The sequence below is a fragment of the Atheta coriaria genome, unplaced genomic scaffold (assembly GCF_025399875.1).
Source record: "Atheta coriaria isolate IRGN ID8LTWV9N9 unplaced genomic scaffold, Caltech_Dcor_3.1 hic_scaffold_9_pilon, whole genome shotgun sequence".
In the NCBI taxonomy this organism is placed as follows: Eukaryota; Metazoa; Arthropoda; class Insecta; order Coleoptera; family Staphylinidae; genus Dalotia; species Dalotia coriaria.
The window spans coordinates 1294918-1322801 of NW_027045451.1; the positions used below are offsets into that span (position 1 = coordinate 1294918).

At 37.7% G+C, this 27884-nt stretch overlaps 11 protein-coding genes across 27 annotated transcripts in view; 6 read left to right on the forward strand and 5 right to left on the reverse strand.

Moving 5' to 3' along the window:
- Positions 1–212: 212 nt before the first annotated feature.
- On the reverse strand, positions 213–1394 carry LOC135799543 (non-structural maintenance of chromosomes element 1 homolog). The gene is made up of 3 exons (XM_065312673.1): positions 1046–1394; positions 542–993; positions 213–491 (listed from the first exon to the last, which is right to left on the reverse strand). The coding sequence occupies exons 1-3, from the start codon at positions 1182–1184 to the stop codon at positions 249–251; spliced, it is 834 nt and encodes a 277-aa protein (XP_065168745.1). The 5' UTR covers positions 1185–1394; the 3' UTR covers positions 213–248.
- A 51-nt stretch (positions 1395–1445) lies between these two features.
- AMPKalpha (AMP-activated protein kinase alpha subunit) lies at positions 1446–3661 on the forward strand. The gene is made up of 3 exons (XM_065312663.1): positions 1446–2259; positions 2315–3145; positions 3208–3661. The coding sequence occupies exons 1-3, from the start codon at positions 1705–1707 to the stop codon at positions 3409–3411; spliced, it is 1590 nt and encodes a 529-aa protein (XP_065168735.1). The 5' UTR covers positions 1446–1704; the 3' UTR covers positions 3412–3661.
- Positions 3662–3726: 65 nt separating this feature from the next.
- LOC135799534 (CTD small phosphatase-like protein 2) lies at positions 3727–8008 on the forward strand. The gene is made up of 4 exons (XM_065312664.1): positions 3727–3874; positions 4644–5946; positions 6002–6097; positions 6281–8008. Exons 2-4 carry the CDS (start codon positions 4663–4665, stop codon positions 6344–6346), a joined length of 1446 nt encoding a protein of 481 aa, XP_065168736.1. The 5' UTR covers positions 3727–3874; positions 4644–4662; the 3' UTR covers positions 6347–8008.
- Positions 7934–9041, reverse strand: MED8 (mediator complex subunit 8). The gene is made up of 3 exons (XM_065312674.1): positions 8759–9041; positions 8285–8701; positions 7934–8216 (listed from the first exon to the last, which is right to left on the reverse strand). Exons 1-3 carry the CDS (start codon positions 8924–8926, stop codon positions 8049–8051), a joined length of 753 nt encoding a protein of 250 aa, XP_065168746.1. The 5' UTR covers positions 8927–9041; the 3' UTR covers positions 7934–8048.
- A 30-nt stretch (positions 9042–9071) lies between these two features.
- Positions 9072–11231, forward strand: LOC135799538 (uncharacterized). Its single transcript, XM_065312667.1, has 3 exons — positions 9072–9224; positions 9283–10458; positions 10523–11231. Exons 2-3 carry the CDS (start codon positions 9304–9306, stop codon positions 10748–10750), a joined length of 1383 nt encoding a protein of 460 aa, XP_065168739.1. The 5' UTR covers positions 9072–9224; positions 9283–9303; the 3' UTR covers positions 10751–11231.
- On the reverse strand, positions 10901–12301 carry LOC135799541 (solute carrier family 25 member 45-like). Its single transcript, XM_065312671.1, has 3 exons — positions 12161–12301; positions 11555–11833; positions 10901–11493 (listed from the first exon to the last, which is right to left on the reverse strand). Exons 1-3 carry the CDS (start codon positions 12201–12203, stop codon positions 10928–10930), a joined length of 888 nt encoding a protein of 295 aa, XP_065168743.1. The 5' UTR covers positions 12204–12301; the 3' UTR covers positions 10901–10927.
- Positions 12214–14587, forward strand: sav (scaffold protein salvador). The gene is made up of 6 exons (XM_065312665.1): positions 12214–12355; positions 12503–12878; positions 12932–13495; positions 13652–13833; positions 13901–14033; positions 14093–14587. Exons 1-6 carry the CDS (start codon positions 12268–12270, stop codon positions 14166–14168), a joined length of 1419 nt encoding a protein of 472 aa, XP_065168737.1. The 5' UTR covers positions 12214–12267; the 3' UTR covers positions 14169–14587.
- Positions 14278–14958, reverse strand: LOC135799547 (uncharacterized). Its single transcript, XM_065312676.1, has 2 exons — positions 14599–14958; positions 14278–14523 (listed from the first exon to the last, which is right to left on the reverse strand). Exons 1-2 carry the CDS (start codon positions 14804–14806, stop codon positions 14351–14353), a joined length of 381 nt encoding a protein of 126 aa, XP_065168748.1. The 5' UTR covers positions 14807–14958; the 3' UTR covers positions 14278–14350.
- A 153-nt stretch (positions 14959–15111) lies between these two features.
- On the forward strand, positions 15112–18593 carry LOC135799530 (uncharacterized). Of its 3 annotated transcripts, none has more exons than XM_065312658.1 (9): positions 15112–15377; positions 15446–15577; positions 15631–15734; positions 15788–16030; positions 16087–16572; positions 16624–16776; positions 16836–17046; positions 17108–18188; positions 18243–18593. In XM_065312658.1, exons 1-9 carry the CDS (start codon positions 15336–15338, stop codon positions 18359–18361), a joined length of 2571 nt encoding a protein of 856 aa, XP_065168730.1. In that variant the 5' UTR covers positions 15112–15335; the 3' UTR covers positions 18362–18593. The 3 variants fall into 3 exon arrangements, with proteins under 3 accessions (XP_065168730.1, XP_065168732.1, XP_065168731.1); XM_065312660.1 differs by having other exon boundaries at positions 15508–15577; XM_065312659.1 differs by lacking the exon at positions 15112–15377 and having other exon boundaries at positions 15386–15577.
- Positions 18594–18787: 194 nt separating this feature from the next.
- The window catches only part of tou (bromodomain adjacent to zinc finger domain 2B toutatis), a 34171-nt gene continuing 25074 nt past the window's right edge, over positions 18788–27884 (forward strand). For all 13 annotated transcript variants that reach the window (XM_065310581.1, XM_065310590.1, XM_065310589.1 and 10 more), the window contains exons 1-2: positions 18788–18918; positions 23675–23723. The gene's annotated coding sequence lies outside the window, so the exon portion shown is untranslated. The remainder of the gene's footprint in view (positions 18919–23674; positions 23724–27884) is intronic.
- LOC135797962 (WD repeat, SAM and U-box domain-containing protein 1-like) lies at positions 19045–27848 on the reverse strand. 3 transcript variants are annotated; one of them, XM_065310601.1, is made up of 12 exons: positions 27381–27848; positions 23769–23896; positions 22418–22648; positions 22018–22325; positions 21625–21954; positions 21222–21456; positions 20995–21166; positions 20793–20935; positions 20464–20743; positions 20111–20404; positions 19856–20051; positions 19045–19800 (listed from the first exon to the last, which is right to left on the reverse strand). In XM_065310601.1, exons 1-12 carry the CDS (start codon positions 27429–27431, stop codon positions 19481–19483), a joined length of 2688 nt encoding a protein of 895 aa, XP_065166673.1. In that variant the 5' UTR covers positions 27432–27848; the 3' UTR covers positions 19045–19480. The 3 variants fall into 3 exon arrangements, with proteins under 3 accessions (XP_065166673.1, XP_065166674.1, XP_065166675.1); XM_065310602.1 differs by having other exon boundaries at positions 21222–21447; positions 27381–27847; XM_065310603.1 differs by lacking the exon at positions 27381–27848 and adding an exon at positions 25979–26171.

Here is a 27884-nt window from a genome sequence, read left to right on the forward strand (position 1 = left end):
CACAAGTAACTCTCATTCCGTGCACCGTACCCCCACTCTTTTTTGCGGATCACCGCAGCTGTTAGACCCAGTCCAAAGTGAACACACGGCTCAGTCGGGTCTAAATCGTCCAGCAGTCCAGTCGCAGTTCTCTAGGTTCCTCTTCTCTCCCTCTCTGCTTTCTTCGAATTGGATCAGGAAAGATGTGTTAAACCAGCAAGGTTAGTCAAAAGTATTATAAAAATATTTATTTCACATAAATGATAACATTAATGAACCCTCTTGCGTTGAGAGCTTCTTGTAGACCGTGATTTCTGCCTTCTTCCGACTTCTTCATCACTGTCAATACTATTTTCACATGTTTCCATTTCTTCTTCTTGTTGTTCTTGTACTTGCTCGAAATCAAACTGTCCCCATTGAACATGACACAATGGACACTCCTGATTAGTACTCAAAGCAGCTTGCAAGCAATAATCATGCATTAATTTATTACAATTAATACAAGACTTTCCCTAGAAATAATTCAGTTAAGATTTGTTTGTAAATTAGCAAAATAACTTACATAGCAGCATAGTTCAGAGCACAGTTCACATATCTGAGTGTAATCTTCATAAGTTGTTCTTAAATCTTTATTGAATTCACAAATGGCTTTACTACCAAGATAATACAACCCATTGCTCAGTGCCAGATATCCTCTTGTCACACATTTGTTCAGAAACTTCTCAGCATCTTCCATTTTGATCTGCAGTTGATATTTGGTGATTAAATTCAAACAGTCAATTCTATTCATTGACTTGGTATCAGATTTAATGATTTCCTCCATCAGTGGTAGCCAGTAAGCCAGTTCTAGAGGATTGTATGTGGTTTGTAGTTCAGTTATATCATTGTGTCCTATGCTGTGAAGTGTTAGGTGTTTGTTGCCTGTTACCTCACAAGTTGTGATGGTTAATTGGATTTCTTCAGGTTTGATTGCAGTGTTTATCTCTTTAATGATAGATTTTAAATCTCTAACGCCTAAAATTAGATAATAATTAACTTTAAAAGTAATTTAGTTGTGATAATTTACCTATTTTGGGGCATGGATCATTTGTTAGCTTGTTTAGCTCAGTTAATATTTTATTTATCAGTAGAATAGCATCTGCGAAGAGTATGTAACCTCTGGCAAACATTTGCTGTATGAAGATTTGTTTTTCTACTGATAACATGTTTATATTTTTTAGTTTACGCGGTTTCTAAGGATAGAAATTGAAAACAAACTTGGTTTACTGGTTGTATATTTAACGAATTTTCTTTGGAGGTTATTGAAGGACAAAAAATCCCCAAGTTAAATTCTAGTTTTAAAAATGTGATTCAAAGTATTAAAATACAATTAAATACATTTATTTTAATTTAATATTAAAAAATGTCAATAAATAAACTATTTATTTGTTTTTAGTAAGCTATGTGCTACAAAAAAATCGCAACATGTACAATCAGGTGATAAACTGACAAGTGACATTAGATGACATTTATGTCCACCAGCTGCTCGATTCCACCTAAAATAAAACGTATTTCCTTGCTCCATCAAAACCTACCAGTCGATCCACATCAATTCTAAAGTACTTCTACGTCGTCCACGTCCACCCATCGCCTCCAATGTGCATCAATAGCTGTTTGCTCAGCATAAATTACATAAGTGTCGGGTAACTACATCCAAACAAAACCAAACCTAATCAACAACATAAAATGGAGAAGCCAGAGGGACAAGACATCCAACCGCTGGTGAAGATCGGCCACTACACCTTGGGCAAAACCCTCGGTGTAGGAACATTCGGCAAGGTAAAAATCGGCGAGCATCAGCTCACAAAGCACAAAGTCGCGGTGAAAATCCTCAACCGTCAACGCATCAAGAGTCTTGATGTCGTGGGCAAAATTCGTCGCGAAATTCAGAATCTGAAACTGTTTCGACATCCGCACATTATTAAACTCTACCAGGTCATCAGTACTCCTACTGACATCTTCATGATCATGGAGTATGTGTCAGGAGGAGAATTGTTTGAATACATTGTCAATAATGGTAAACTTCAAGAGCATGAAGCCAGGAGATTCTTTCAACAGATTATTTCTGGTGTGGACTATTGTCATAGACATATGATAGTGCACAGGGATCTGAAACCAGAGAATTTGTTGTTGGATCATAATATGCATGTGAAAATTGCGGATTTTGGCTTGAGCAACATGATGATGGATGGGGAATTCTTGAGAACCAGTTGTGGATCACCAAATTATGCAGCTCCAGAGGTATATTACACATATATTTCAATAATAAACTTATTAAATCTATATTTGTGTTTAGGTTATTTCTGGAAAATTATACGCTGGCCCAGAAGTAGATATTTGGTCATGTGGTGTCATTCTTTATGCCTTATTATGTGGAACATTGCCATTTGACGATGATGCAGTGTCAACTTTATTCAAGAAAATCAAATCCGGCATTTTCCCGATTCCTGAGTATCTCAACAAGAGTGTGGTTAGTCTCCTCTGCCACATGTTGCAAACAGATCCAATGAAACGCGCCACTATCGACGACATAAAGAAACACGAATGGTTCCAAAAGGATTGCCCAGCATATCTATTTCCTTCTCCAGTCGAACAGGATTCTTCTGTTATTGACACTGATGCTGTTTATGAGGTTTGTGATAAATTCGGCGTAAAAGACAATGAGGTACACACGGCTTTATTGAGCGGTGATGCGCATGATCAGCTTGCGATTGCGTATCATTTGATTATTGATAATAAGCGCATTGCGGATGAGGCGGCGAAAGCTGAGTTGAAAGAGTTTTTCGTCGCTGGGAGTCCGCCGCCCGTGGTGAATATGAGTCCTAGCCCGGCTGATTTTGGTACCAGTCCATTGAAACCGCATCCGGAACGTATTGCACCACTGCGCGATCGTGTTATTGCCTCGAATCATGCCGCGTCTGGTGAACGTGGTACACCGGTGAAGCGCGCCAAGTGGCATCTTGGTATTCGCTCTCAAAGTCGGCCGAATGATATTATGATGGAGGTTTATCGCGCTATGAAAGCGCTGGGTTACGAATGGAAAGTCATCAATCCGTATCATGTTCGTGTTCGTGAACGCAGCAAGATGCACGACAAATTCGTCAAAATGTCCCTGCAACTCTATCAAGTAACAAAAATTCACTTTATAGTTGATTGTATACTAAATTTGTATATTTTTTATGTTTCCAGGTGGACTACAAAAGCTATTTGTTAGATTTTAAGAGTTTGTCGAATGATGAAAGCTCGGAGAACACCGGTGCTGCCTTAATGGGCACATCGGTGCCTACACCGATTATTTCCGCTGGAAATCTAACGCCTAACTCGGCCGTGGGTCACCACACTATGGAATTCTTCGAGATGTGCGCTGCGCTGATCATTCAACTCGCGCGTTAATTTTTTGTGTTTTATATTTGCTACTTAGTAGACGCGATAACAAAAGGTACAAACACGCTTGAGTATCAATTAATTCAAGGATTCGGGGCGCTGTTTATTCTAGATTTGGATTGGATTGAAAATGCAGCGCTGCTCAGCGCGCTGTGTGGAAATAGAAAGGTCTAGCAGTCTAGAATTATAAAGGAAACTTATATTATAATATGATTATCAAAACACACAAATGGTGTCATAAAACCGTGATAACTTTAAACTTGTTGTGTCTGACTGTATGCAACCATATAAGCGCGTCAGAATCACTCAATGGAGGTGCGCGTGGTGGGCGCATGCGCGGATCCATAAATTATAATAGCGAGCGTGTGCCGCCATTTTGATTTATGCTGGTTTCGCTGTGGCGTCGGGAGCGGAAGGTGCGAGCGAATATGTGCGTCGGTGTTTGAAAAATCGTCCTGGACACTTCTGAGAGGTAATACATTCTTATACTTATTTGTATTCATTGACAATGCTGTGTTACACGTGCGGGTAGTATTTTCACGGCATGCAACAATCGGCGAGCGCAACAATTCATAGTTTAGTTTCATTCAAGTACATACGCTATGTGCTATACGCCGAATGTTGTTTGAAAAACGTCGCGCGGCATTTGTTCCTGCATCAACAAATCTCATTCGTTCGTCGGGTAAAGAAATATTACATTGGGAGATGAGTAGTTGTAAATTTTCGGCGTCGGGATGCATTTGTTTATATTTTTGTGACAACGCGGGAACGCGCGCCGTTTTAGGGACGCCCACTTTCCTATATGCGGTCGAAAGCGCAGCATACACAAACACACCAACACGAATGTTAATATACTCGTTTGCGTGGAAAATAAAATTAAATCAGATAAAAATTGCAATTAGAAATATATTAAATGTTTTTTTCTGTTCAACATAAAACGTTTCAGTATACACACGTACAGCTATACAGGTTGCATAGCACTGGTTACCAACACTTTCTTTGTAAAATCGGTATGCGTATGTTTATTAATTTAATAAAAACCACATAATCTTGTTGTAATGTAACACTATGCCGCTTCCGAGCTATGTACGAACGTAATTAATTCGCGACATTATTTGTTTTTCCTCAGTCATTGAATAAACAAAAGATAAACGCCGTTCAAAATGGCCGCCAAATTTAAAATCGTATCGCTTAATATCACTTAACAACGATTAAACTAGATAATATAATTATGATTGCAGTCAATATGTATAGCACAATATGTGGCTAAGGAGCGACAAGTCGAGCGGCAAGCTGTCGAAGCGTTTGAGCCTCTACCCGAAGAAAAAGAGTAAGAAACACCGTGCGCCGCCACCGCCGCGCAAAAAGTCCGCTCAGCATGCGAGGCGCGCCGCCATTTTCGTCGCCAAGAAGGTCCCACTGCAAATGCACGCCGACGGCAAAGAGAACCTATGCCATCACGACGTTATAGTCGACGCCAACGTCGCCAAGTCCATGCAAATCGCACCAAAACCACACGAAGAGCTCTCCAACCACGAGCAGCCATCAGTCGTACCGCCAGTCGAACAGCACACAAACAACACCGCCACAGAGATGTTGGAAGTCTCGAATCTCGGCAGCATTGACCTGCCGAATCTAAACTTGCCCAAAGAGATCGAGTATTCCAAGATAGACATCGACAACAATTTACACCTGAATTGCACGGAGACGATGCAAGTTGTCGGCGAACATCGCGACATTTACTCCGATGAAAAGTATCAGTATTCATCCGTATACGCTGATAAAATCTGCGATAGCGTTTATTATGATTACACCATGAAGAACGACTATCAAGATCTACAGATTGATTTGAGCGGAGTGAATACGCAGGACTTTTCTTCGCTGCTAGATGAAGAAATGTCGCGAAACGGCGATATCATGAACATTAACTATGACTACTCCACAATGTATTCAACCAATCCACATGAAGAGAATATGATTACAAGTGTTGTTCCCTTGCAACAGCCGCAGGAACAACAAAAGGAACATCAGGTTGAGCACGCTGAAGTCGATGAAGGCTGGGATGCTTTCGATCCTTATTTTTTCATCAAACATTTACCTCCGCTTACGTTTGAAATGCGTTCCAAATGTCCGGCACTGCCGTTGAAAACGCGCTCCAGTCCAGAATTCAGTCTTGTTCTGGATTTGGACGAGACGCTTGTACATTGTAGTTTGCAGGAGTTGTCAGACGCAAGTTTTCACTTCCCGGTGTTGTTTCAAGAGTGTTCGTACACTGTATACGTGCGCACGCGTCCGTTTTTTCGGGAATTCATGGAGCGCGTCGCGGGGATGTTTGAAGTTATTTTGTTCACGGCTAGTAAGAGAGTATACGCGGACAAGTTGTTGAATTTGTTGGATCCGGAGCGTAAATGGATCAAGTATCGGCTGTTCAGGGAGCACTGCGTCTGCGTGAATGGGAATTACATTAAGGATTTGTCCATTCTAGGCAGGGATCTCAGTAAAACCATTATCATTGATAATTCACCACAAGCATTTGGTTATCAGGTAATGAATCTGCTTGATTTTGTATTCTTGATGTGTAATTTAATGTTTTTTCTAGTTGAATAATGGAATTCCGATTGAAAGTTGGTTTGTTGATCGGACTGATTCAGAATTGATGAAACTATTACCATTTCTTGAAGATCTCGTTCAATTGGTATGTAATATTTAAAAAAATCATGTTTTTCAATCAAAAACTTTGATTTTTGTACTTAAATTCACGTTTTTGAGCGAAAATTCACAGAAAAACTGCAAAATCTCTAATAATCTTCTAATTTTTAATATTTTTATGCCCTGAATGTTGGAATTTTATGTTATTATGTTTTTTTAATGTTAATAGCAAGAAGACGTACGTCCGCATATCAGAAACAAGTTCAAACTCTTCAGCTACTTGCCTCCGGATTAATACCACCACCCTAGCGACTTCATAGACAATCATCGTATGTGTATTTGTAAATTAAGGCCCTTAAGTCGTAGGCATGTAAGCGTTCTTCGTAATTCGAGCAAGCAAACAAACACTTTGCGTAAACATAAGTGATTTGTAAGAGAAAAACGGTTGTGCATGCTCATCGCCCTGACCAACATTTGCACGACGCCTTTTATTGAACTAAAAACAACATTATTTTGCTTGTGAAAAGTCTAAAAAAAAATCGTATTTCTAAGAGAGAAGTTTCCAAAACAAAAGAGCGACTCGGTGTGTTCATGGATCGCACAAAGTTAGAGGTATAGATATTCTATAAATAAACATAAAATATGGTTAGTATCGTACGCGTGTACTTAAAGGTTAGTAGAGATTTTAAATTAAAGAAACAATGGGCATATTCGACGAGTCGCACGAAGTAAAAATCCGTCCTTAAATTATAAACTGTTTGGAAATTGGAAGGGAAAGTTTATATTTTGTTAGTTTAATATTAATATTGTGAAGTTGGAAAGTGCCTTTTGCATTATAAACCCACAACATGCGAGATTGAAGCAGAAAAGTTCACGTTTTGATTTACTGTTGATTGCAATACATTGATTGTGATATTACATTAACAATTAAGCTTTAAATTTGAAAGAAGATGAGAAAAAAAAACATAATAATGGTTTGTGTAAATGTTGGTCAGTTGGCAATGAGTACAAATTACAAATTGTTATCACACAAATAATGAACATAAGAATATTGTATGCAATAGGGATCAATGATTTAAATGTAACGTAAAATTTAATATCTATATAACAAAATTATATACACACACGTCACACACATACAAAAAACAATTCAAATCTAAACGCAAAGCTGACGAGATTCTAGCAACATTTCTAAACTTGCCATTTCTTAATACAAGAAATTAACAAATTAAGATAAAATAACACTAGATCGTTTGAAAATAGTGTCTATGTATAAACTAAACGCAAAAGCAAACTTAAAATTAAAATGTAAACTTAAAAAAATTACTTGAAACAGTTGCAATACGAGCACAAAACTGCTGAATTTCCGTGTGACATTCATGTAAGATATTCTACTAACTATTATTTGTTGTTTTTGTTAAAATATCAAAGTTTATATATGTTTACATATTAACCACACAGCGCGGGCGAAAAATGTTTGATGTTTCGTAGCTTTACAACGGCTGTAAATAATTGAGACCCACACACTGTCACATCTTTATCACTATATTTATCTTGTTGCACAAAACAAAACAAAATGGCTGCTACCAGTTGCATACACATATGAATGGAATGAATGTACTTAACATTTTTCTACCAAACGCAGTTCAGCATAACAAAATGTGAGGCATTAACAAGATAAAGATACAATTTACTCTATAAAAAGTAAAAAAAAAATGAAAAGAAAATATCGCAATATATAAAATTATAAATATATAATATCTAATTTGTACTATATTTGTTGTGTAATGTTTAGTTGTATGCATAACTCTTGCACTAGTTAGGTGTTTATTATTTGTTTGTTTGAATTGACTTCAAATGAATTTTATTTTCAAAAGAAACGTTTAATCATATTGTACACTTTGTTGATTACAATGTACATTGCATTTTATTAAAATACAAATAATACAAGTTAGAATATATTATATAAAATTAATATTGTACAAAATTGTAAATATTTATCGAGTGTATGGATGGACTTGTACAGCGCTTTTAATATTAGTTTTGATTCCTGAAGGAGCTTTATTCATCGGTTGACCGGCTGGGGACATGGCTGGACCTGGACCGCTTCCAGGACGACCTGGAGGAGCAACCATTACACCTGGTTGTGGAGGATTACCCATCATCTGCAAGTAAAACAGGAAAAACAATGATTTTTTTGTTGATAATGATTTATATTGATTATTTTGTTTACTTTAAGTCCTTTGCCCATGCCTACAGCTGCAACCAGTAGATTGGTATCTGCCATGCTTGAATTCTGCTGTGCACCACCCCTGGCTGATGCTTCAACCTCCCATTCTTCTCTGGCTTTGCTCACAATGTCCCACACATGTGAGACTACTTTCTGGTAAGCAGTAATTTGCTTCTGTGAGTTGTCAAATGCCAGTGTGGCTGCTTTGTGTTCCAGTTGCAGCATTTTTGACTCTGCCATGGGTTCCAACTTGGTGCGGAGGTAGTCAGGGACGAGATCGTGAGCGAATGTGCATACTCTTCCTTCTGTCATCTGGGCTAGGGCTTCATCTCTTTCAGGTGAGAGCATTAGTGGTAGTACTGTGAGATTGCGGAGGAGCGGGCATTTGTCGTGGCTTAATATTTTCGATAACGATGTCAGCTAATATGAAGAATATTTGTTTTAAAATTGTGAATTTATGATGTTTTGGGTACTTACATGGCCTGATAATAAGGCATAATTGTCTAAGAATGTTGGCCAGTTGAGCGTTTCATATTCGTTCTCGACCTTGTAAATCATAGCCGCTGTGGATGATTTTAAGTCGTTTACACGTTGGATTATTGTATCTAATGCAGCTTCAAGTTGTTTTTCTTCCCTGGCTTGCATTTTTGCTGGTTTTATTTAAGTTTAGTCTCTGATTTTATATTAGTAAGGTTAATAATAACAGAGGTAATGTATGTATGTGTGTATGTAATGTATGTTATGTAGGCTGATGTAGGCAATACATAGCCTTCGATATTTTTATTTTGAATCTGATTGGTTGGCTGTGCTTATGTATAACTAGTGGGGGTAAGCGGGTAAACGCCGCACTAGTTACAAACATAACCGCGCCGTCTTCTTCTCGAACACGTTTTCTCGCAAGCACGTGTTTTCAAGTTCCGCTCGACAAAAATTTCGAAATAAAGTAAGTTAAACTATCCACAATAATATTTTGATGTTAGACTTACTCTGTATACATATAGTTTGCACCAAAATAAATAATCATGAAGACCGCGTCGCCAGTCAAAGCTATTGCTGCAAAAAAGTCGCCAGGGAAGCCAAAGTCTCCCTTCAAGAAAGCCAAGGATGTCGTTAAACAAGCCTCGCCTCAGAAAACCAACGGTACTCCAAAGTCTCCTAAACAACAAAACGCAGGTGGCCCTAAGACCCCTAAACAACAAAATGGTGGTGCCCCTAAGACCCCCAAATCACAAAATGGTAAATTTGTTGGTAAAGTACAAAATAGCAACAAAAAGGAGAAGTTGAACAAGGTGCCAGTCATGAATGAAGCTAGTGATGATAGTGGAGATTCGGACTCACCTAGCAATGTTAATATTCCTAAATTTGCTGGCACTGCTGCTTTGGATGAGAAAAAACCAGTGAAAAAAGCTGTTAAGAATAAAACTCCTCCAACTTCAGCACCTGCTGAAGAAGATCAGGCTGAACCAGCCAAGAAAATAAAGAAAGAGAACAAGAAGGGAAGGAAGAGAATAGGTTTGGTTATTACACTTGGCCAGTTGGTGCAACAGAAAGAATTCACTAAACTAAAGGCACTGCTGCCCAAAATCAAAGATCACATTCAGGCTGCAAAGGACAAGAAGGAAACTATTTCATCAAAGAGGAAGGTACGAATTCTGGAGGCTTATGTGAAGAAGATTGAGACTGGAAACTTTGAAAAGGCTGAAAAACCTCCCAAGGCACCAAAACAGAAGAATCAACCTAAAGTACCCAAAGGTTTGAAACTGAAAAAAGAAAAAGAAGAAGATGATGATGGTGAGACTTGGCAAGATAAACTTGAAAAAGCTGGAAGTGATGATGAAGAAGAAGATGATGATGAGGTAGAGGAAGAAGAAGGAGACAATGAAGAAGAGGAAGCTGAAGAAAGTGACGATGATGAAGATGCACCAAAACCCAAACAGGGAAAGAAACTCTCAGTTGTAAAGAAAGCTGAAGAGAACAAGGGTCAACCTAAGTCACCTAAAAAGACACGATATGTTCTTTTCGTTGGTAATCTGAGTTATGGAACAACCGAGGAAGATATTAAAGAACATTTCCAGAAGACCGGTAATGTAACCAGGGTGCACCTAGGAAAACATAAAGGTACAGAGCAATCAAGAGGTTTCGCGCATATTGAATTCGGTACTGAAGAAGCATACCAGGTAATAAACATTAAATTGTCACATATCTTCTGTATATTAATGCATATTTGTTTTAATTTTAAAGAGGGGACTTTCCTTGCATCATACCCAACTTAACAAACGACAAATCAACGTGATTGTCTCCGATGGCCAAAATCAAAAAGCCCTGACTGGCAGCAAAAGAAACGTACCCCGAGTTAAAGACATGAAGTTAAAAGGAATGAAAAAACAAGGTTTGTTGGCTGGTAGCACGAAGGATTCGCAAAAAAGAAGCGCGCGACGCAAGAAAGCTGCTGCAGGTCAAGCAGAGTAAGAGGAAAAACTTGATAATTACCTTTAAAGATTACGATAATCTTGTTACATGATTCGAATTTTCAAGTTTACGCATTATCAATTTATAATTAGTTAAGTTTCTCTGTAGGTTCATACAGAGATAATTTTTTAAAATATACTACACTAATCGTCAGTCAAAAAACTACAATTTTTAATATTATGTGTACAATTTAAACATGTCCATAACAAACTCGTAAGTTACAAAGATGGCGACGTTGAATGGGAATGAGCGCACTAAAACCGGCCATGTACCTTGGAAGAAGTACTGCCAGCCGTGTTCGTGATACGTGCTCATGACGCAATGTCTCATGCTACGAAACTGCGGGTTGTACATATTATCACCTTGCATTCGGGATTTTATCACATCCAAAGGCACGACGAATATCCACGAGAGTAAACCTGCTGTACCACCGGCGAATGATTGTTTCACCACTTTGTGATTGAGTATATTGTAGCCATAATCACAGTTGACTAACCATTCGTAAACTAATGTGTATATGCCACTTGTTGGGCAGTCTCTGTACATCATCGGTGTGATTCCTCTGAAATACCATTTAAAACCCGGTCCACGCCATATTTTTATTAGGCAATCTATGATTCCTTTTGCGTCTGTTTCGTACCGTGATTTCCAGACGTTTTTGTTCTGTGTTTGCATTTGTAGTAGAGTTTTTACCAACTCTGCTGGACATGTGAATATTACCTGCCAAAAACCAGCAAATGTTCCTTTAAATTAAATTATTTTGTTAACATAGTGCAAGGTGGGTTGCTAATTTGTTTAGCAAACCTGCTAGAAACACATTACGTTCCCAATTTGGATCTGTTAGATCCACACGGCCTTCCTGTCCTTCTTTGCCGATGAAACGCATTGTACCGCCATAAAAACCGAAGAATATCGCATTGGATGGACCTATCATAAGAGCAGGAAGGACGAATCCCTTGTAGAAACCAGGAATGCCTTCATGTTTAAATGTGAATTTAACAGCTTTGAACAATCGCGTGTGGAGGACTTGTTGGCGGACTTTAATTGTATCGAAGGGGTGCCCAATGGCCAAAGCTGTGGTTCCTAAATTAATAAAACATTAAATATTAATTTAATCTGAATGTAATACAATAGGCAACCAACAATACACATGAATCTCCAGCGCGTAAACAATGCCATCCGGTAGTGTACATTTTTGTAAGATTAGTAAGCGCACAAAAGGCATGCGCACGCAGCTGAGCAAGAGCAACTCAAACGAGTTGGATTTGTAGCAACAATCGAATCCGATCCATCGTCTCGAATAAACCGTTTGCGCGTAAATTCCGTTACACACGAGCGCAGTTCCGTGCAGTGTCGCAACACAAATGGGGTTGACCGAGACGCCCGAGCTACCTCCCAACAGCCACCTACCTGCGATCCATCCGGCGATGAAGTCCTGAACGCCGATGAGCATCGCATCCCACCTCGCCAATCCACCAGGTGTCTAATCCACGAATAATTCCATCCGCGACAGCGCGATGCTCTCCAGACGCAAGGATCCGCGCAACATCAAGGAGGGTGTCGTTGGCAAGTACGTTAAGAAGGACACCCCGCCTGGAATCTCCAGTAAGTGTGCTCACGCCTTCATCTAACGACGTTCTACTCAAACCTGTAGACTGCCAAGTCGCTAATTGTTGCGACTTTTATTGTTGCAATTACATAACCCTCCTTGGTGTTAATTTGATGTATGTATTTATAAATTGTTTGTCATAGTTATAAACGTCTGGACGACTGAGCCGAAAAAGCGGACGAGTGGTCTAAACAGGTCATCATTGCCTCCTCAAGGTGGTGCATCTACTTCTGCATCAACATCCAACTGGCATACTGCTGGTGCAGCTGGTACAACTGTTCAAAAGTTTGGTAACCAGAAGACTACCATTAGTGATGTTGGTCTGGGGGCACATGAGGGTAAATACACACCTTCCATTCCATCTCTTACCACACCAGACAATCCTCAATCAGCTAGGAGTTCTACAACTTCAATTGTGCAAAAGTTTGGTAATCAAAAGACCACCATCAGTGATGTTGGCCTTGGGGCACATGAAGGAAAGTACACTCCATCATCATCTGCATCAAATTTATCTCCAAGGTATTCAAAATGGCGGATTTTTTAAGAATTTTTTTTTGATTTATTTATTTTAGACTTACTAATCTGTCCATAAATGATGTGAATCAAAGTTTAGTTACAATCAACTCTCAACCGCCGCCTCCACCGCAGCCGATTTACGTGAATCAAATCGGCAGTTCGTATATTGACAATTCTTCGGCGAGTAACGCCAACTACGTCGAGATTGATCAGATTTATCCACTCACAGAGAATTACGAATCGAATTACCGCACGCATTCCCCGATTTATCAGAATACCGGCGAGAACGCTGCTCATGCGCATGGTCACTTGGACACCACGCCGATCTATAGCAATACAAGCGATAGGTTTCGGCAGACTCAGGGTATGACTTACGGTGAGAGTCTTGCGCATCATTTGCGGCATAGTATTGAGCGCACTGACGGGTTACAAAAACCGGAGAGCTCGGAAGAGCTGCCATTGCCGCCTGGATGGTCAGTGGATTATACACTCAAGGGCAGGAAGTATTATGTTGATCACAACACGAAGACGACGCATTGGTCGCATCCGCTGGAGAGGGAAGGATTGCCAACTGGGTGGCAATGCATACATTCACCGCATTATGGTGTTTATTATTTCAAGTAAGTGATAATAATATTAATATTAATATAGTGTAGCCTATATTTATACAATATTGTTGTACAACTTACAAAAGATTACACAGATTAATGTTTTTCTTGATCGTCGTTAGAAATAGAAAGTGATTTACAATAACTGATTGTTTTTATTGTTAACAGTCACATTACGAGGACTGCTCAGTATGAACATCCATGTTTGGTGCCTTGTTTCAACTACCAGGCGGATGTGAGGTACTTAAGTCCGCCGGGGCATACACATTATCAGCCACACAGTGTCTTAGTACCAGCTAATCCGTATTTATTGGAGGAAATTCCGCCGTGGTTGAAAATTTACTTTCAAGGTTCGTTTATCTTCCAAACCATAAAATTTGCTATGAAAAAATAAAATTTTCCGTATTTTTATTGTAGCGCGTGTGGAGTTAGATCACAAATTGCGTTGGGACATGTTCCAATTAACAGATCTGGATTGTTTCAACGCGATGTTAACAAGACTCTACAAGCAGGAGTTGCAAATGATTGTTATGAGATATGAAAGTTACAGGTGTGTAATTTTTATCTATTTTTTGTTTTTATGATTTACTTAATGTGTTTTATCTCCAGGTCAGCATTATTTGTTGAAATGGAAAAGTGTAAGATGCAACGAAAAGATTCGAGGGCTGTGACCGGACATCATTGAGTATTTTTTACGCGAATATTATCATTTTTTTAAAACATACGATTTTATCATTGCAAAGTTTTGTTCCTATTTTATCGATTTATCAAACATTGCCACCGCGCCGACAACATTTTGATAATATGTTGTGTATATTTTACAACTGTGCTACATTTATTTAGCTAATAATTTAACATTTTCATCAATTACTTTGTAAGTTCTTGAGTGACAGTATTTTCGGGTTTTGTGATTACAGACTTGATAGCTACTTTCTTTACATCATCAAATTCATTGTTCACTTCGTATCTCTCCACATGTGTGCCTGAAATTTTGAACACTGTTGCTTGCTTTATGCCTAGTGATTTAGTCCATTGTTGAGCTGTAAAAATATTGAATTATTGCAAATGTTTACCTTATGTATTATAGAATTAATTTTTAAATAATGATGTTTTACCAGCTGTTCCCTCTTCTTTTGGGAGGCCATGGAATGTGGCCCAATTGGCTTTTCCTGTGGCCATGTTGTAGCCTACAATTCCAAAGGCATTCCAGGCAAGAAACATGTATAAGTATGAGAGTTTCTGCTTCCACTCGCCGGCGTATTCTGGAGTCATTGGATACGTATGTCTGCGGACAAGTCTCCGCAGCCATTGCATTTGAAACATTCTGCTTTACCAATCAGGAATTTATTTTGAACTGAAATTCATGAATCGGCAAAGTGAGGTTAATATTTAGGATGTAATCGTAATCGCAAGGTCAAAACATAGTCATATGGTTGTCTGAGCGTACTTAAAATTTGTTCTTTTGAATATTTGCAAATGATCTACAGTTGGAATACGTCCTAGAAATAAATGCATTGCTAAATATTAGTTTCTGTTCATATTTTTATTTTTCACAAAACAACAGTTTAACACATTACAATAACAGAAACCAAACGTTTGCTGCGCATGCTTGTAATTTGATCTGGGTTTTGTGCTTTGAATCTTTTTTCACACGAGTTTTTATCTTCACCAGCCATAGCATACTACATTTTCGGTGATAACGCGGTTTATAATCTAAAGAAAACAATTTAAACTTTCGGGTAAAAATATTGTTTTGTAAGGTTAGAAATTAGGTTTGGTTGATCTGTGCAGTTGTGCGTGTTCAGTTGCCGTCTGCCTTCCTTGAGGCACGCATCACGTTTTTTGTTTGTTTATGTTATTTGTGCAGCACAAAGAAATCCATTGCAATGGCCAGGTATACAAACACATTTTTATTTCATTCGAACAATTTGCATGTTGAATGTGTGTATGTGTTGTGGACAGGTCCTATACCAGTTATCGTCCATTTTTAAAATTGTAACCTGCACATGTTTCACTTTCCACAGTCCTGACAATTCTTGTTATGTGAAGTTCTATTCACCCAAAATACCCACATTTGATGATCGGACAGCATACGTAAGTTATTCATTTACTTCTTGGGCATCTAACAACACATAATTTATTTGTAGCAAGAGTTCCATCAGTACTTTCAGAGTTTAATGCAAGTAAAGTGTACAAAATTATATCTCAATTATCTTGAATCTTTTGGCAAAATTTACTATAAAGACATTGAGTAAGAAAACACGGAATACATTGATAACCCCAATATAACATGATAATTTGTAGGGCTGTTAAATTATTAATTGATAAAGTCAAAAGGAACAATATCTATTCCATAAAATTTGATGAAATTATGCCTTCTGACTTGAAGACGCCTGCAGGCTTCAATACAGTCATTACCGAAGTAATGACTGACGTTAATGGAAAACCAGTTGGTCTCTTGAAGAACAATTCTTCAGAAATGTTTATATCAGTTTCAGATGCACAGCGATGCGGCGCCATTTTATATTCTGCGGAAGAATCACAAACGTAAGACCTCTTATTGATATATAAATATTACCACTATTTAAATATATAACTTCTAGTGCGTTACTTGATGAATTGCGCGACTTTCTAAAAGTACACGCTGCTATCTATATGAAAATCCGAAATGTTGATCAAAAGATACAAAATAATGTGTGCATCGACGTAAAATTTGCTAACATGAAATCTTTAACATCGCCTTCTCCTGCTGGATCGATTAAAAGTGTGTCCAACAGTAAGAATTCTCACAATGGCAATAACATGAATAATAATACACCAGTAAAGTTTAATAATTCATCTTCTGATAAAGTGACTTCTGCCAAGTCAAAAACTAACCCTATTATGAATGGCAATACAACCAATAAGAAACAAGGTATTAAAAATCCATTGACACCGCGTCAATTACTTCTAAAATTGAATAAGAAGCCGAATGGTGATTCTAAACCAATTCAAAACACCACCACACCTGAAACTGTTTCACCAAAATGTATTCCACGCAAGTCTACTCCCATGAAAACAAAAAAATTGATTGATTATCCAAAAGGAGTGTAAGTAAACTAATAATACACAATATTGTTGATCAAAACATGATTTTTTAGTGTTTATGTTGATAAAATGAATGTCAATGATGAAATATTGGTGCAAGTGCTTCGGAAAACTTCGGAAACAACTTATATTGGGTACATAATGATAAATGTAACATTTGATGAACTACTTACTCAAGCAAAATTAAAACATGAATTGTTAACGCCGTAAGTGTTTTAATTTTTGTATTGAGTGATGTTTTTCTTGATAAAATGTATATTTTTAGATCTATTGGAGAATTGGTGATTGTAAAACTTGACGATGAGAAAATAAGCCGTGCTTATATCCTAGAACTGTTAGACGAAGGTAAATTCAAAGTTGCAGCTCTAGAATATGGGCAAGTCGTTGATGTGGATGCAGTTTTTGAAGTTCCTGATGAATTGCTTGGATATGACGAATTTTTATGTGTTTGTGAAGCGCCGGCCACATTTGTCGCGGTTAGTTATCAATATTTATTCATTTTTTGTGGGTTTTTTTATATTTCTGGAAATTTTACAGAATATTTCCGTTGATGATGGTCTTATTCAAACTGTCAGCGGCAAGAACTTGCTTATTGATAATGATAGCAAAACTCTCATCAAATGCACACGCTGGTTACCATTATCTACAGCTTCATCTAAATCAGAACAAATTGAAGTTATTGAAAAAGTCCCGCAAAAGATCTACACAGTTCCTCTGCCTACAACAATGCCATCTGTACAAATCAACTCTAAGATATTATTTGTTGCTTTCAATGCGGGGATTCTCTACCTTCGTAGCAGAGATTTACACATGTTGATTACAAAAATGAACGAGAAATTAGCACAGACCGGCGTTGATGCTTTAGAGAAGCCTCCTATTGTCGGACAGTATGTTTTTCATAAAGTAGACAAAGAATATCGTCGTTCCATTGTCAAAAAAGTTTCTCCGCACGGATTTTCCATCGAACATGTAGACTATTTTGGTATGACTACTCTAATTCCAACAAATTCATTAAATCTTTTGTTTAATTTCTCACCGGTGGCCATTTTTGGCCCTACATTGATCAAAGCACGTTTGAGATACTTTGAAGACAAAGATTACTCACCGAACGCGTTGCAATATATTACTAATTGCATCACGAAGAAATTCGACGTGGTTTATGTACAGGATGACGTTGTTGATTTGCAAACCAATTCAGGATGCCTCTCTGAAGTATTGCTGGATTTAGACGCTGTAAAGATAAAAACTATTCAAGATTTGCCGAAGATGACTGCTAAATTAAACGAGGAGTTTTCCATGGTGGTGTTTCATGTCGCTGATGATGGAGACATTTATTTCTGCCCAAGCACTATGAATGATTCTGTAGCGTTGTTGGAAATATGTGCGGAGATCAAACATGTGCAGGACTTAGAGGATTTAGTTCCCGGACAGTTGGGTATTGTATGGTATGAAGATGAATGGACTCGTGTGGAGGCACTTGAGGTGAATGGCAATAAAGCGAAGGTGCGTTTTATTGATGCTGGAAAGGTCACCACTTTCAATGTGAATCAGATTAAGGCGATACCAGATGAAATGATGAATTCTCCGCCGTTGGTGTTAAGAGGCAAATTAACGCAAGGTAAGGAATTATGAATAACTGTAAGAAATTGTTTTTAATCATATTTATGTGTAGATTCTTTGCATTATGGGGAGTATGAAGATCTTGAGTATACCATTTTCAAAGCAATTATTCAAAATAAGCAAGAGGATTGTTATTTGATTCGGTTGATACGTGCGGTTGATGAAGACTAAGCCAAAACATATTATTTTGTTCTATTAAAGTAAGTGATGCCATTTTGTTTCCCTACAGAAGTTAGTTCAATGTTATTGTGAGCATTGATTTGTATAAGTATTAAGTTTCATAGATCTGACTTTAAATGTGTGTTAAGTTAGCAAGAAAAATTTTATCTCAAGCATGATTTAGGATTATCTGACATATTTTTATACGCGAGATTTGAAATATAACTTTTAATTTGAAATATAATTTTTTCCACGCTGTTTATTTTGACATAAAACGTTAAAAAAATAACTCAATATTCAAGGTAAAGCTGGTTTGACAGAAATTCAATTTAATAATTTAGTTCGTGCGCTCAAATGCAGAGGGCGCTGCATGTACGATTGTAAGAATTTCGCCGCACAGTTGATGCACGCATAGACGCTGGAGGCCATTACATGTGCGTCGGTTGGCCGTGCCGGTTCTTTATGTACGCGGCTTGATTTTTAATCGGTGATAATTGTGTGTCCAGTATGTGATTCATTGGGAAAGTGTGCCATGTCGAGGGATTAGGATGCTCCGCATCGAAATAATGGTGAGTCGACCGTTTAAAATTCGTATTTTGCATGAAAATCGCTGTATTGTGGGGTTAATGCTGTGTTTTTCGCTTGATTTGTGTTGTAAACTATGCGCGTCTTATCTTTTCGCACCGGTCGCAATCTTGTTTATCAGATTTGATAGTTGGTTTTTATTGTTTGTAAACGCGAAATACATAGTAAATATATCACAATATCGATACATAAGTGCATGTTTTTGATTTCAAACAACTTCAGACCGAAAATAACGTCAACATTAACAGTTTTTCTAGAATAATCGAATAAATATCTAATAGGTGCGTACAAACTTAGGGTTTTACATCACATTACGCTTTTGATTTGGTGTAATTATCAAAATCTCGCTCGAAAACAACATTTCCATATATTATTAATTGATTATTTGAGTTTGTAATAATTGCTGAATTACGGATTAAGTCACAAGTTTGTCGCTTGTTTGAAAGGCATTGTACAGTCTTTGTTAGTTACGTAGTTATAGTTATTTTTACTTGATTTGGTGTTCTATGGCGTGCGCAAATACTCGTAATGCTAATCATTGCAATCCTATTCATCTGTATTGTATAAATACTTGTGTATCTCGTCGCGGAGGTCTCTGTTGAGTTGGTAGTCGGTGTTTTCTAGCGTGAGGTTAGTCATCGGGCTGGTGTACTTTCCGGACATGAACCATTCGGTGATTGCTTGTTTCTCATAAGTGAAACCGTCGCTAATGGTGACCGGTTCACGCATGATCTCTTGGGTGATTGGACAGATGTATTCATCGGGTATTTCTTCCACTTTTGTCCAATAGGTTGAGTTGAAGTAGTGTTCGTCTTGTTTCAACCAGCGGAGTTCATTGAGGACTTTTTCTAGGAGTTCTTCATCTTCTACATAACATAAAATGATTAGGTTTGATAATTTTGATTTATTTTTATTTATTACCAATTTCTAATCCGGATGCAAGTTCTTCTTCACTGTATCTTATAATTTTCTCGCCGTCTAAGCAAGTATTGAGGACGTTTTCGCGGATTTCTGTAAGGCCCACGTCGGTTATCCACTTGAGGACTTCGTGGACAGACCAATCTGCAAGGATTTTAACTCGGGATTTTAATTTTGCTGCAACTACAGTCTGAAAAACCTTTCAAAAATATTTTAAAATTAATTATTTTGTTTTTATGAGGTTTTTCAAGTTCTTACTAATTGTTGAGGTAATTTCCACACCCATAGTGTTTTATCCAAACACCCTGTGATTAATATCTCGCAGTTTTGACTGAATGCGCAGCTTGTGACGATGCTATCATGGTCTAAAACGTGGAGGCAGCTTGCGCTGTACACTGACCAGATACGTGCTTGTCTATCAGTTGATGTTGAACAGACAAGTTCTCCAGCTCCAGGGGAGAATCGCACGCAATATACGTTACCACCGTGTCCTTGAAGGTTCCTCCATAGTTTTACTTCTACGTGTTCAAATAGGACTTCATCATCTTCACCCTGAAAATATTTTTTAAAGTTTTTGTTTTCCATGTTTTTGGATTTTTTGAATCACTAACTTTTGGTAGTGTAATTGTCCATAATTTGACAAACCCATCATTCCCACTTGTAACCAATAAATAATTCTGCACTTCAATTAAATGCGAATTGGGAATTGGTTCCAAATTAGGTGAGAAATCACAGTCCAAAATACCCAAGTCATGTGCATCATCACGAATGAAAAAGTTATTGTCCATTACCCACAAGCGGAAATCTGAGTTTGCACAGATTGTTACTATGATGGCGTTATCGGGAGAAAAACGGGCTGAGGTTATTGCATCGGAATGTCCTTCCAAATTACTAGAAATGATTATTTAGATGCTAAATCTTCAAAAATTTTATTACTAACCAAATTAGTTCCATTGTTTCAACTTCCCAGATGTTTGCTACTTCATCATCACCAGCTGTGATGAGGTATTTACCATCCGGCGAGAAACTGCACACTTTTACGCTTAATTTGTTTTCTGGGATACAATTTATCTTATCACCATTCTAGAAAATCAAAAATTAGTTAAAACTTCAATAATTATTAATCCGAGGGTTGTATTTACTGAAGGGTTCCAAATATTAGTCCAACCATCAAGCGAGCAAGTAGCTAACATGGTCCCTTCAGAATTAAACTCTACATGGTTCACGGAATATGAATGTCCTTCAATTGGGGAGAGTGTAGATTCTTCCAAGGTGTTGTCTTCTGATATGTTGAACAGCCTTATCATTTTATCACTATAAAAAATAACTTTTCTTCTGTTTTCTTCTAAACTTCTTTTAATTTTGTTACCTGGAACCAGTTGCTACCAGAGTATTAAATATACTACAGGAGTTGATGGCTCCTTCAAAAAGATCTTCAATTTTCTCCACGAGTTCAACAGTATCCTGCGCATCAGCATTCATAACCATTTCTTCTTGCACTCCTTCGGCCCTAGCCATCGCATGGGTCTTCAATTCGGATTCTAGGGTTAACGCGCTGGTCATGTCCCAAATGATGACGCTCTTATCATTGGAACCTGTGGAACCTTCAAATTATCACGCTTGATTAAAGGTGGAATTCGTGGTGGGTGTCTCTCAAACGCTCTCTATGGAGACAACTAGGCCCTAAACACATTCTAAATTGTATCTAGAGACATTTACATTTACCGACATCTTGAAAAATCTAATAAGCACGCGATTATTTTATTGCTTACCTGAAATAATTAGGGACATATCACGCGAGAATGCTACACAGTTTACATAACGTTGATGACCCTGTAGAGTAAAAAGTGTTGCCCCATTCATATCCCATACTTTGATTAGTTTGTCCAAACTGCAGGAAAGAAGGTTTAATCCACTTCCGCTGAATTTAACACAGGTTACAGCTGAAGTGTGACCGGAAAACGTCCCGGTAGGTTCAATAGATACGAAATTCTCGGAGTTTCTGTGTTTGGGAACTGTGGTTGCCTTGATTGTCCAAATGCTGATCTCGTCGCTATTACCACAAACTGCTAGGGTGTAGTATTTCGTAAACGGGTCCTCGTCTAAATTAAATTTAAATTTCATAGCAATTTGGGAGCAATTTTTTTAATAAGTAGATTACTAACCATCAATTCTAAAATTATTCGATATGTCCATTCCAAGTATCCCTAAATCATGCGCATTGTCCACTTCACATGCAGGTGAAACAGGACCATCATTAGTAGTATCCAAACAATCCTGTAGATGCCAAACGATGATAATCTCCAGTGAACATCCACTGACAAAATATTGCGAGTCTGGTGTAAAAGCCAGGCCTTGGGTGGTACCCTCATGGACGAATATCGTCCGGATTAGATTCCGATGGACTAGATCCCATATGCATATTGCGCCGTTGTCGCCCTCTGTGATCAAAACTGAACTATCCGGTGCAAATCTACCGAAAAATTAGTATAAAGGTGATAAAAATTGTTTAATTTAGGTAAATCTAGTTAAATTTAGTTGGTAGTTTATGGTTAATGTTGGTACCTGCACACGCGTATTGCGTCCCCATTTACTTGCACCATTGTGTATATTTTGGTAGCGGCCTGCAGGTTCCATAACACTGCGGTGCCATCGATGGACGCGCTGGCAAACATTGAACCCTGGGGTGATACACGCACGCAGGTCACGCCATATTTGTGTCCGCGCAGGGGCGAGTTTGAGGTTTCGGTGAAACCAGTGCCTGGGATCCATTCCCATATTCTGATGGTTTTATCACTAACAAAAACATAGAAAATTACCTTTTTATGTTGAGTTTCACTTCCTTTTCCGCGGGTTTTTTTCTTTTCTAGCCGTTGCTGTCGCTGTAGACTCACATAGAAATACCCCCCTCCACTTTTTATCAACTCTGAATTCTTTGACATGGTTTTATTTGCTTTGAGACTTGAGTCATTCAATTTTTATATTTTTAGTCTCCGTCAGTTTAAAAATATATTATAATAGATATTAGTTGCTTTTGACGTCATATCTGCAATTACGTAACATTCTGTATATGCCTATATATCGAACCATGGCAGGTAAACACAACTGCAGTTTAAATTCTAATCGATTCGTAATGAAAACATTGTTCGTTTGCATGTTGTGTACATTTATGCAAGCGTGGCAATGGTGGAGGCGCCGTCAGGTGTCTGCATAAATATTGCGCCTGTTTTTGTCACACGTTACACAATTATTTGCAATTACCGTAATTATATCGCGCTATTTTTTCTTGGAATAATTGTTGTTTTGTTTTATTAACACCGAAACGAAACACTTTTACACGTGTGCACAGTTCGATAAATTATTTACGCATTACCAGTCTGCATAAATTAAATAATAACTGGATTTTCGACGTGTTTGTGTACTAGTTCAATTATTTTTATTTTCCCTTTGTTGCTATAAATAAAAAAGAAACAACCTTCGTTAAAGCTCCGGGGCGATAAAAGTTCAACAATGTGACTAAAATTACTTCGATTACTAAAGTGCTTTTGTTTTATCGTCTGCTGTTATTCTTTTTCCGGGTTTATTCGCTTTCACCGACAGTAAAATAACTTTTGATATAATATGGCTAAACATTGCATGTCAGAAATATAAAACAATATCACAAAAGTGAACAAATAACAAAATACGTGAAAAAAAAAAACGCATGCGTACAAATAGAATAATAACACGTGTATTTCTCAATTTTGTCAGAATAATTTATAGTCATTAAATAATTTATGGAGAATATTTTTATCGATTTTAATTCATACGTGTTTGTTTCAGGGTTGTTCGGACTTTCCCCCAGTCTTTTCTAATGTTTGTCGCCAACACGGTGAGTTTACCCACACGCAAAGTGAAAAATTATTTATATTTATACCTGGATGCGGTTATTAAATTAAAGTTGGGTGCAAAGTCACAAGATGTGACGTCACTCGTGTGCCCGGTGAGGGTCTGGAGACGCTCGGCGGTCTCTCTGGTGATGCTCATATCGGCGTCGGTCTGAAACTGCCCCAAAAGAAAGCGCATTACATATTAACGCTCGGCATCGGTTTAACGTTCAATTAAAAGCCGTGCTTCATGCATAATAAACCACTACAGGCTGTTTTAATGTACTTATTGTCCTTGGCCTTGCTTCCAATTCTACCCGACAAAGTTTTGTGTCAATTTCGTTATCATTGAGTTTTTAATTTTTTTTGTGACTTTATACGGTTTAATATGAATAATTACTTAATTAGATTTTGTGGGATTATAAGTAGGACAATCGGAGAAGTTAAGGAAGTAGTAATGAACAATAATTATCAGGTTATTAATTATTTAAAAATTAACCGTATCATTTTTCTTCCATTTGGTTTTTTTGAGTTATTATTGAATCTTTAAATGATTTTTTTTTGTAGTTATGGCTATCTGTAATGGTTAGTCGATTCCAGTCGGCGTTCAATAATAAATTGATGGCGGCTGGTGATTGTGGCATTACTATTATTACAGATTCAATAATGAATGATACAAGTTGCGGCGCACGTGTGCGTTATTGTAATTTGCAAAAGCGACGAAGCCAATCGATTAATCAACGTAGCTTTTTTATTATTATTATTTTATGTTTTTAAATAAGCGTAAGCTATAATCAGGCATTTCTTATGCGCATTGTCAATAATCTTTAACTAATGGTATAAACGCGAGTGTAACGGTATTTTTATGTTTGTTTGTTACGCTTTTACGCAAAACCCACTGAATTAATATTGATAAATTTTGGTGTAGGGATAGTTTGGACCTAGGATAAGAACATAGACTACTTTTTGTCGCTAAAATTTAACTTGAAGAGTGTGCAAAATAGTTTTTATGTTTATGCAACGAAAAAGGTAGATGGCGCTGACGCATGCATAAAAATGTGATGAAAATTGAAGATTAAGATAGAAAATAAAAGAAAAGTCGTGAAAACTCGTAAAATGCTAATAAATTACGCGGTAAATGTATTTTCTATATACAAAACAAAAAATATTCAATTTTTGTGCGTAAAATGTGTAATTTTTACGTCTGTTGTTTCTGGTTTAATGTGTGAGGATTTTCGCTTTTAATGCTTTCACGCATTTTCCTCCATATTTCACGTGTTCGATGACGTCAAATAAAAGCGTAAATCGATCGAATAAACACAAAAAAACGCGCCGGCCCTTTGTTTAGCCACATTATTGGAAAATGAAATTACCTTTCATCATCAACAACAGCAACAAAACGCACGCTACAAATCCGGACGTTTATTGCTTTGATCACAAATGCATTGAAAAATAAATACAGATCGTTATTTAAGGTATTTTTAGAAGACAAAAATTGATATTGGAGTTATTACCGGGCGGCGGGATATCGTTCGTGATTACTGATTAGTTTGTTAAATGTCAGAATGGTTGAGTGAAACAATTGCCTGAATGCATCACGCAGGATAATGGCGTCGTTATTGTTTCATTTAACTACATTCCTGCTTGTTTCGTCGCAATATGATATATTTTATATATCTATAGTCGCGGTACACTTCTGTGGTAATAGGAAATAATTTATTTACCCTAAAGTGGTGATTTTCATTAAGATAAAGGTGTAATTATAGAATAAACACAGATAAATGGGTGGGAAATTTAGTATTTACAAGGAAATAATGAGTTTTTAATTCATTTTCGTCAGTAAATCAATTATTTACGAAATTTCACTGCTTGAAATACTTAATGAAAAATCAATTGAAGATTTAATTAATTTTTACTTATTGATATTCCCAAAATTTAATTTTTTGCGAAAGGGGTAGTTTAGTGTGGTGCAACAGGTTGGCGTGCGAATATTCTCCATCCGCCGCCCCCTCGAAAGAACATCCGGCATTTTCTCATCGATTCTGCATATTTTGCGATTGAAAATTTCCGCGAACGCAAATAAATCATGCACCGAAATGCAAATGACAGGCGCGTGTAGATGTCAATTCGCAATTCGTATTCAATCGACGAAAAAAAGCCAAGTGCGCGTTAATCGCTTTATTATTATTTTCCGTTTCATTGATTTTCTTTAAGTAAGTAACTAAAGCTAAAATATTGTTGTTATGAAGCAAGTACATACGCTTTTAGTAAGTTTTTGTCTGGAATTTTCCACACCGCACTAGATTAGTTTGATGTTGTTTTGAACTGTGCGATATTTAAAACTCGTTAAGGCACTTTAACAATAATGCACAACATATTTATTTCTGTGGATTTGTTTCCGGTAGAAATTGACTGACTGCTGACGAGTTGAGCTTTGCCGCACAACTAACTCAATCGCGGCCGGCGCGTACGCTTTACTTACGATTGTCCGCCGCCCCCCACCGGCGGCTAGGACTAGAACAATGTCAACGTGCGAGAATATCATTACCAACACGACATTGTAATATTTTATTTAGTATATAAACTTAGATGATAAAAAATATTAAAATTTTATTATTGATATTTTATTTATAAAATATTAATAATTATTAATTTATTCGGGATAAAAATATAATATTCGGATGTTTCTAACAAAAAATTACACAAAAATTCACTTTGGATACATTTATATATTTTTGGAAGCAGAACAATGTTAATATAATACACATTTCATTAAATATAATCGCTGATTGAAAACATTTGAAAACAGTTTGTTTGTATCGCATTATCGGTTGCTGTATGACAATTAAGGTAGGCAATACATAGCGCTAAGGTGTACGCATGGTAGTCTACCGTAAGACTCCACTTTTGCGTTTCTTTGATTTATTTTCCGTCACTTTTAATTCTACCCTTTCATTAGACAGATAATAAATTAGTCTAGACTGCCGTGGTTGTTTTTATAATCTTCTTAATGTATTTTCCTGTTTGTCATCTCGTAAAATTCATATATTTCCCGTTTATCTTCGCGAATATCACTCATTTTTCATCGCGTTGTGATTCCGGCGTTTTCTATTGTAAATCCCGCTGGCAGTTTTTCACCGGCCCCGGTTTTAATGTGTCTCCCGCGCTTGCATGGTGGAGGTGGCGGCGGTTGACGGCCCCGTTCACCCCCCGGCAGCGCGAAATTGCGCTCTCGTGCTTTGCTAAAACTGTTAAAGCAGGTTAAAGGTATCGATTAGATGTGTGTTCGCTCGTCCGGCCGCGGCCTCGGCCGAAATGTCGTTTCCGCTCGTCGTTCGTCGTGTGATGCGAGCGGAAGGACTCTCGATTCATTCGCAACCACCACACCGGAACATCCCCCCGATTCAGGCATCTCCTGATTTGCAGGAGTATTTAAAATAATTGAGTGATAAACCCACACACACACACACACACACACACACATGCAAAGAGTTTTTTGTTTGTTTTCATTGGTTATACAAGTTTGCTCAACACATAGTTGTGTTTAGTTATGAATATATGATAATGTTATGTAAATGTAAGCGGAATGGCGCGATGGAATGCAACGGGAACTAATTAAATACGAGCATTAAATATTTAAATGTTAAACAACAGGCAATTACTTGCGACACTCGCAGCAGCATCATCGACGCAGTTACTTTCTCGCTTTCCATTATTATATATTTGATTTTTTATGTTTTGCGTTCATTCACGTTCACTTTTTGTGTTTTTTTTTTGTTTTCAAGTTCAAAGTTGATGCAATAAAAATATTGCTTGTATGTAAATGAGTTTCGAATTGAATGTGCGGTAAATATTATTATCGTTTATTTGGCAAAAGCGCGCAGGGCGCTGGCACTTGGCACGCATGGTGCGAAAAATATGTCGGCGCGCGGGCAGTAACGCGAAAATACAACACAAACCGCGCCGCGCAGCACATTCACAAACCGAAGTTGAAATCGGCCATCGGCGGCGGGGTGCCCGCGCGCGCCGAAGAGGGCACACGACGACGGCGACGTTCAGCGCGATATTTTCCTCACACTCACACCGGGCACGACGAACGCTTTGTATCGGCGAATAAAGTGCGCCGTGCGTGTCGCCGTCGCTGGTCGCCTACCTTCATCGTTCGT

Bases quoted from the DNA above. Each gene is read 5' to 3' on its own strand.
- LOC135799543 (XM_065312673.1), bottom strand. From the start codon at position 1,184: ATGTTATCAGTAGAAAAACAAATCTTCATACAGCAAATGTTTGCCAGA. The intron at 994-1,045 runs GTAAATTATCAC...ATCTAATTTTAG, and splicing joins TGATCCATGCCCCAAAATAG to GCGTTAGAGATTTAAAATCT. The intron at 492-541 runs GTAAGTTATTTT...AATTATTTCTAG, and splicing joins GCTCTGAACTATGCTGCTAT to GGAAAGTCTTGTATTAATTG.
- LOC135799541 (XM_065312671.1), bottom strand. From the start codon at position 12,203: ATGCTCATCGGCGTTCAGGACTTCATCGCCGGATGGATCGCAG. The intron at 11,834-12,160 runs GTAGGTGGCTGT...TTATTAATTTAG, and splicing joins CATCGCCGGATGGATCGCAG to GAACCACAGCTTTGGCCATT. The intron at 11,494-11,554 runs GTTTGCTAAACA...TTTAATTTAAAG, and splicing joins ACGTAATGTGTTTCTAGCAG to GAACATTTGCTGGTTTTTGG.
- AMPKalpha (XM_065312663.1), top strand. From the start codon at position 1,705: ATGGAGAAGCCAGAGGGACAAGACATCCAACCGCTGGTGAAGATCGGC. The intron at 2,260-2,314 runs GTATATTACACA...ATTTGTGTTTAG, and splicing joins CAAATTATGCAGCTCCAGAG to GTTATTTCTGGAAAATTATA. The intron at 3,146-3,207 runs GTAACAAAAATT...TTATGTTTCCAG, and splicing joins TGTCCCTGCAACTCTATCAA to GTGGACTACAAAAGCTATTT.
- LOC135799538 (XM_065312667.1), top strand. From the start codon at position 9,304: ATGAAGACCGCGTCGCCAGTCAAAGCTATTGCTGCAAAAAAGTCGCCA. The intron at 10,459-10,522 runs GTAATAAACATT...TTAATTTTAAAG, and splicing joins GTACTGAAGAAGCATACCAG to AGGGGACTTTCCTTGCATCA.
- LOC135799534 (XM_065312664.1), top strand. From the start codon at position 4,663: ATGTGGCTAAGGAGCGACAAGTCGAGCGGCAAGCTGTCGAAGCGTTTG. The intron at 5,947-6,001 runs GTAATGAATCTG...TGTTTTTTCTAG, and splicing joins CACAAGCATTTGGTTATCAG to TTGAATAATGGAATTCCGAT. The intron at 6,098-6,280 runs GTATGTAATATT...TAATGTTAATAG, and splicing joins TTGAAGATCTCGTTCAATTG to CAAGAAGACGTACGTCCGCA.
- sav (XM_065312665.1), top strand. From the start codon at position 12,268: ATGCTCTCCAGACGCAAGGATCCGCGCAACATCAAGGAGGGTGTCGTT. The intron at 12,356-12,502 runs GTAAGTGTGCTC...TGTTTGTCATAG, and splicing joins CACCCCGCCTGGAATCTCCA to TTATAAACGTCTGGACGACT. The intron at 14,034-14,092 runs GTGTGTAATTTT...TTTTATCTCCAG, and splicing joins ATGAGATATGAAAGTTACAG to GTCAGCATTATTTGTTGAAA.
- LOC135799547 (XM_065312676.1), bottom strand. From the start codon at position 14,806: ATGTTTCAAATGCAATGGCTGCGGAGACTTGTCCGCAGACATACGTAT. The intron at 14,524-14,598 runs GTAAAACATCAT...ATATTTTTACAG, and splicing joins AAAAGAAGAGGGAACAGCTG to CTCAACAATGGACTAAATCA.
- LOC135797962 (XM_065310601.1), bottom strand. From the start codon at position 27,431: ATGGAAAGCGAGAAAGTAACTGCGTCGATGATGCTGCTGCGAGTGTCG. The intron at 22,326-22,417 runs GTACCAACATTA...ATTTTTCGGTAG, and splicing joins GACGCAATACGCGTGTGCAG to ATTTGCACCGGATAGTTCAG. The intron at 21,955-22,017 runs GTTAGTAATCTA...AATTTAATTTAG, and splicing joins GAATAATTTTAGAATTGATG to ACGAGGACCCGTTTACGAAA.
- LOC135799530 (XM_065312658.1), top strand. From the start codon at position 15,336: ATGTTATTTGTGCAGCACAAAGAAATCCATTGCAATGGCCAG. The intron at 15,378-15,445 runs GTATACAAACAC...TGTTGTGGACAG, and splicing joins AAATCCATTGCAATGGCCAG to GTCCTATACCAGTTATCGTC. The intron at 16,777-16,835 runs GTAAGTGTTTTA...GTATATTTTTAG, and splicing joins AAACATGAATTGTTAACGCC to ATCTATTGGAGAATTGGTGA.
- MED8 (XM_065312674.1), bottom strand. From the start codon at position 8,926: ATGCAAGCCAGGGAAGAAAAACAACTTGAAGCTGCATTAGATACAATA. The intron at 8,702-8,758 runs GTAAGTACCCAA...TCTTCATATTAG, and splicing joins ATGCCTTATTATCAGGCCAT to CTGACATCGTTATCGAAAAT. The intron at 8,217-8,284 runs GTAAACAAAATA...TTTTACTTGCAG, and splicing joins GCATGGGCAAAGGACTTAAA to ATGATGGGTAATCCTCCACA.